Source organism: Rattus rattus, chromosome 6, assembly GCF_011064425.1.
Source record: "Rattus rattus isolate New Zealand chromosome 6, Rrattus_CSIRO_v1, whole genome shotgun sequence".
NCBI lineage: Eukaryota > Metazoa > Chordata > Mammalia > Rodentia > Muridae > Rattus > Rattus rattus.
In genome coordinates, this window is record NC_046159.1 from 76571360 (window position 1) to 76577633 (window position 6274).

The following is a 6274-nucleotide window of genomic DNA, read 5'->3' on the forward strand; positions in this document are numbered from 1 at the left end:
TAAGCCTCCAATAAGATGATTTTTTTTTTCCCTCAGTAAAAGCTTCACTTATCTTCAAGCAGCTTTGGTAACCCTCCTCTCTGCTTCTATGTTTTGCATGCAATTAATTATAGCATTTTAATAATTCATTGTAATTCAGACTTTGCAAAGTGAATCTTTCTCCATATTCCCTTTGTCCTTACCCAAACCCTCTACCATCACCCATCTTTCTGCCTGGTGTGCTTTAAAGCAAAGTTTCAATACAAAATCTGATAAGAGAATCGAAGTTGGAAAACACATACCACACATTGAGAAACGACACAGTTATTCCATACCAGTTTATTTTAGATAATGTGCTTCAAAAACGTTTTATCATAAATAACCTTTCACATCATAAAATAACTTAGTACGATTTATAATAAAACTTCTGAGAATTTAACATCTCATCAAAATACATTAAACTGTGGCTTGAAAATATGATTAACCCTTTTCACTTTTATTTGAGGGCATGAAGACCAAAAAAATACCCAAACTATTGCTACACATTTAAAGTTTCAACAAAGCAATATTTGGCTTACTTTACTGTAACCCGGCCATCCTAAATTAATAGTTTTCTTTCTTGCACAGTTCTTTGTAGTTTTTTTTGTCCCTTTTAACTTGGATTTCTGTTTCCACACAGCTTCCTCCTTCAGTCTCACCTCTCTCTCCTTCTGCAAAGTCATCTCCTAGCCCTCCTGTAGTTGAACTCAGCCCCTTGACATCAGTTTCTGTAATCCTTGCATCAGCGTGGGGAGTGACTGCTTGAGTAACTACAAAGGTATTTCAAAACTTCAGTGCAATTTGGTTCAGTTATTTCCATTCAGATGCCATCACCGTTCGGGGAGATTAATCACTGGCACCCACTGATCCATGTAGCGACTTTCCCGGCAAAAACAAATAAGTTGACTTAAGGCAGGATCCTTCCATTGTGATGAATGTGGGTTCTGAGAACAGATTTAGAAAAATTACTTCCCCATAATATGATCAGCGTATGCTACAAGCTGTACTACTTTTGAAAGGGCCAACCCCAAACATTCTGCCAAACAGCGTTTGGCCAAGTCTAAACACCTGTAGTGCACACTGAGCCACACAGTTTTGCATATTAACTACCCCACTCTGCATGAAGTTATCATTCTCAAGAATGCCCTTCCAAGCACCTACCCTGGTGGGGTCATAAGTAAAACACTTCTGAAAAACATTCTCAGGCTGTGTGCACCGTGAGAGCTGCAGGGAGGGCAGCTGAACTCTTTTATCTTTCCTGACGATGAATAGCACTTTTCACTAGCAGCACAAATAATCAGGCTACCACTTCCCTACACAAGTCAAAAGAGTACAAAAACAAAAAACCAGAAGACCGAGACAGCAGCACATTTCTTTCTGAAAACACTATCCACCCACCACACATTTTTAAGCGGTGGGGAGGAGGGTGGAGAGGGCTCGTTTAAACAAACTCAAGAGCAGCAAAGAAAAGAATTCCACTCCGTACACTTCACAGAGTATCTATATCCAGGGAGTTAATAAGGTCTGTCTCCTACACCACTTCTATCTTTAGCTTTGACAGCAAATGAAGAATGAGGCTGACTTCTTAACGAAGGGTGAACCGGGAACTTAATGTGGCTTTATCTAATCTGTTCTGCTCAAAGAATTAGTCACACGAGCTAGTGCAGAGGTAGGCAGGGGTAGCTGGGTAGCTGGGTAGCCTGCTGACTCACTGATATCATCCGCCGCTGGAGGCCACCCATGAGCTTAGACACGCTCCTCACGGTATCAGAACCCCCGCGAGATCAGCGTCCAGCTCGGACAAGGTCCACCCCAGCAGATTCTGAGCTGCAGCCCCGGGTCTCTTACCGTCACCAGCACACAGTGTAAGTCCGGGGTCTGCGCAGCGCCCCCGCTCTCAGCGGGGCTCTTGTCGTTCTCTAGTAGCAACAGCTCTGCCAGCCGACCCGGGTTGCTGACCCGCAGGATGTTGATGTCGTTCTCGCAACAGAACGCACGAATGAGGGTGAAATGGATCTGCAGAGCCACGTCCCGGTCGTCGTCTTCATCCGCAGCCAGCAGGCACAGGACCACGTTGTCCGGGTCTCTACAGACAGTGGGCAACGGTGAGTGTACAAGCTCCGGGGAGCGCGGGGTAGAAGCGGGTGGGTGAGCGGGAGGCGGGGGGCGCGGGTGGCCGGGGCCACTTACACGTTGAGCAGCTTGGCTGCCTCGTACACGCCGACAGTAATGGTGCGCTGACTCCGAGCCTTGCTGAGCACTTCCTCCAGGGCATCGCCCACCGTGTCCATCCTGCAGATCGCAGGGCGAGAGCGGGTCAGTTGGGTTCCGGGCCGCGAGGCGGTAGGGGTGGCGGCCACCGAGTCCGCAGGCACACTTACCTTTCGATCTTCTGCTCTGCAGCCGAGAATTCCTCCAAAGTCATATTGCAAGTGCGAGTCCCTCACGCGGCGCGCCGGCTGCTCCTGGCCCCCACAGTGCCCGGCGCCGGCTCTGCGCTGGCTCCCACCCTCGCGTCTCTGCTCTCGCCGGCTTCTTGCTTAGCCTCGCTGGGGAACACTGCACAGCTGCCTCGGGGCCACTGGAGGACAAAGGGTCCGATCCGGAGATATGGGGCTAGCCCTCAGCCAACCACGGCTAGCCTCATTTACATGCAGCCAGGTCATTGGGTCATGCAAATTAGCAGACTTTGACACTCTGACGCTAGCTCCACCAAGCTAGGCTGAGTTGAGCGGAAGGGGGCGGAGCTATGCGGGAGGGAGCCCCTGGCACGAAGGTGGTGCAGAAAGCCGGTTGGTGGGGTCCGGAGCCAGCTCTAGACAGTTTGTGAAGCCATCTGGTGCAGAGAGCTTTTGGAGTGGTTCAAATGTCCTCAGCTCTGACTGAAACAGCCTGCCAATTGTTTCTCTGGTTGTGGACATCTTTTGATTGTCGTTTCCTGTTCTTTTGTGTTAAGGGACTGCTTTTTAAAATTTATTTCCAGGGGTTAATGCACTCTAGTCTAGTTGTTATTAGTAAGCATATTTTTAAGTGTTCAGACGTACCAGGCAAAGCTTGCTTCAGAAGTGTTTATATGCAAGTTTCAGGTAAAGCTGCTTATTCCCAGTAGTATTCTTTTGGTGCCCTGATGGCTGGTTTGATTTGGTTTTGGTTGGTTGTGAGAATTTGAAACTCCAGGGAGGAAAAAAAAAAAAGCACATTTGTGTGTAGTGATGGCACAGTACCGAGTTGGAATCTTTTCCACAAAAAGCTGGTGAAATTTCTGCCCCACTCCTTGTAAGCTGGTGATCACATGTCTAACGAGCCAAGCTCACCGTTCTTAAAATCTTTCCTGAAGAAGGCTCCTAATAATCAAGTAAGAGCTAAGAGACAAATTCTGTGATATTCAGAGTAACCACAGTCTAAATTCGAGATGCTCATGATGCCCCCTAGACTTCCCATCACAGAGTATGACACTGCCTTCTGTTGCCTATGATCTCACTCTGAATCATGAAGCTGTAACTATAGTTCATTTTAGCCATGTGCTAAAATTTCACCTTTGAGACATAGCAACTTGTAGGTAGAAGGCAAACCTTTATATCTGTAAGCAGGAGTTACAAATTAAAAACAATTTTTAATGTAAACTTTTACTGCATAGTTCAAAACTCCCTTTGTTTTGTGAGCTTATTCAATAAATACAAAAACATTGCCTGAACCTACTAGTCACCAAGAGAGGTGAAATGGTGAAATGGTTTGCATTCCTAACAGTGCTTATATTGAGGTCACTGGGCAGTTAGAGAGGTAAATTTTGCAGAGGTACATGTGACTTTTGCATCCTTAAGTGTTTATTCTTGTGGACAAAATATTTTCCAATTCTCTTAATCTTAATGGAAAATTGATAGGTTGGTTTTTCTAGTTCACTTATTGGAGACAACTTTCTTTTTAATCCCTAAGTGCTATGTCCCCAAGAGACAATATCTGAGTAAAGGAACAAGCGTCAGCGTGCTTGTGTACCTCATACTTATGCCTTAAATCTTTATATGAGCTATGCTTGTTAAGGAATTCCTCGGGGCAGGGGAGATGACTCAGTGATTAAGCACACTGGCTGTCCTTCCTTAGGTCCTGAGTTCAATTCCCAGCAACTACAATGTGGCTCACAACCATCTATAATGGTATCGAATGCCCTCTTCTGGCCTGCAAGCATACATGCAGTTAGAGCACTCAGAGAGACAGACAGACAGAGAGAGAGAGAGAGAGAGAGAGAGAGAGAGAGAGAGAGAGAGAGAGAGAGAGAGAGAGAGAGAATGAATATGAATATTTATTCCCCAACATTGGGATTGGGCCTGGGATTCTTCCTCAATGGCAGAGCAGTTGCCTATCATGTTCCAGGCTCAGGCCCAGGATTTGATCTGCTGCAAAACAGCAACAGGGACAAAATTTCAATATTAGGCTTCGATTGTGGGTATTTAGAATTATCACTAAAACAAGCCTCTGGACATTGTGTAATAGACCATCTAGATTAGGTTAACTAAGATGGGAAGACCCACTATGATGGATAAAACCATTCCATGGGCTTGGAATCTTCACTGCATGTGAAAAGGCAAACTAGCTAAGCATGGGCATTTTGGTTCATTCCTGACTGAGGACGCCATGTGACCAGCCACTTCCAGCTCTGACTGGCAAGCCTTCCCATGATGGAGTACCCAGGAATAAACCCTTCTTTTCTTAAATTGCCTCCACCAGGTATTTTGTTCCAAGAGCAAGACAGGTAACTGTCACTTAAACATTCTTAGCTTTATAAAACCAACATTACACAAACTGATCCAAGTCATCATTTGAAGACTAATAAACTGTGTTCCCTAGAACTCTGGGATTCTACCCATTAGACATTTCTTAGAAGTTCTCTGGAAGGATGCAAGCTGACAAAGATTTAGAGGATCATGTGACAGCAAAGACTATGACTTCATCAGCTTGATGTCCTCAACAAGTCCTACATTCAGTAGTACAGTGGGTGTCATGAGTTGAAAATAATCTGAGAATTAATCAGCACCTCGTGATCCTACAGTCCTATGCATGAATTCTCAGAAAACTCACCTTTGACATCACTTCAAAAAAAAAAAAATACAAGCCCTAAACAATTTCTTGTCCTTTCTCTACAAAAACCTCGTGATCTAATTGGTATATCCATTGTATTAGTCAAGGTTCCTTAGACTAGTGGAACATATACAATGAACACACACACACACACACACACACACATATACATATGTATATGCATTCATATGTATACATATACACACATAAACCTTTCCTTCCTATGAAGGGGATTTATTAGGTTGACTTACATGCAGTCTACAGTCCAACTAATCCAACAATGGCTGGCTATGAACAAAGTCCAAGAATCTAGAAGTTGTTCAGCCCATGAGGCCAGATGTCTCAGCTGGTCTTCTGTATGTGCTGAAATCCCAATGAAGTAGGCTCTAATGCAGTGAAGGAATAGACTTGCAAGCAAGGCTAGAGCGAGCAGGCAATGAGCAAACACTTCCTTTTTCCATGTATAAGCTTCCAACACAAGGTGTGGCCCAGATTAAAGGTATATCTTCCCCACCTTGTCTCGTCACCTCAAGATCCAGATTAAAGGAGGGCCTTCCTGCCTTAAGATCTGGATTAGAAGTGGATCTTCCTATTTCAAATTAAGCAAAGAATTTCTTCACTTGAGTGCTATGTTTTTGAATTTTAGATAATTCCAGATGTAGTGTAGTTGACAACCAAGAATCGCCAACATACATATGTTTCAACTGGATTTTAGGACAAAATGGTATTCACTGTCATCAGCTAGCTAAGCTGAAAGCCCCTGAATGGAAGCTGTGGGATAGTAGAGCCATGCACTGTTTATGCCAATTCAGATGAAACGTGCTGCTACTGTGCCCCATTTAAGGCAACTATTTGAAGTTTAAAACGTGTATAACATAGTAAAAGTATAGTATTTATCCCTCAAAAAGTATACTTCATGCTATGCACAGCCTTATAAAAAAGGGCATTTTATTCAAGTCTTGAAAGAGTCTTCTGGTATTCAGAAAAGATTCGTGTCATACGTCCTGACTCAGACAAGCTTGTGTCATACTGCCTCATTGCTGAGTCTAGCTGGAATGTTTCATCAGTGATTGACTGTCCTCTGTGGTGTTATGGTTGGAAGTAGGAACTGCATTTAGCTTCCCTGCTTGATTACAGTTGTATATTAGAGACCTGGATTATACTGATAGGTGTTTATATGCTG

General features: G+C 44.2%; 1 protein-coding gene across 1 annotated transcript; it reads right to left on the reverse strand.

Moving 5' to 3' along the window:
• Positions 1-302: 302 nt before the first annotated feature.
• Gadd45a (growth arrest and DNA damage inducible alpha) lies at positions 303-2617 on the reverse strand. The gene is made up of 4 exons (XM_032906379.1): positions 2400-2617; positions 2209-2310; positions 1867-2104; positions 303-962 (listed from the first exon to the last, which is right to left on the reverse strand). The coding sequence occupies exons 1-4, from the start codon at positions 2441-2443 to the stop codon at positions 849-851; spliced, it is 498 nt and encodes a 165-aa protein (XP_032762270.1). The 5' UTR covers positions 2444-2617; the 3' UTR covers positions 303-848.
• Between the last annotated feature and the right edge of the window lie 3657 nt (positions 2618-6274).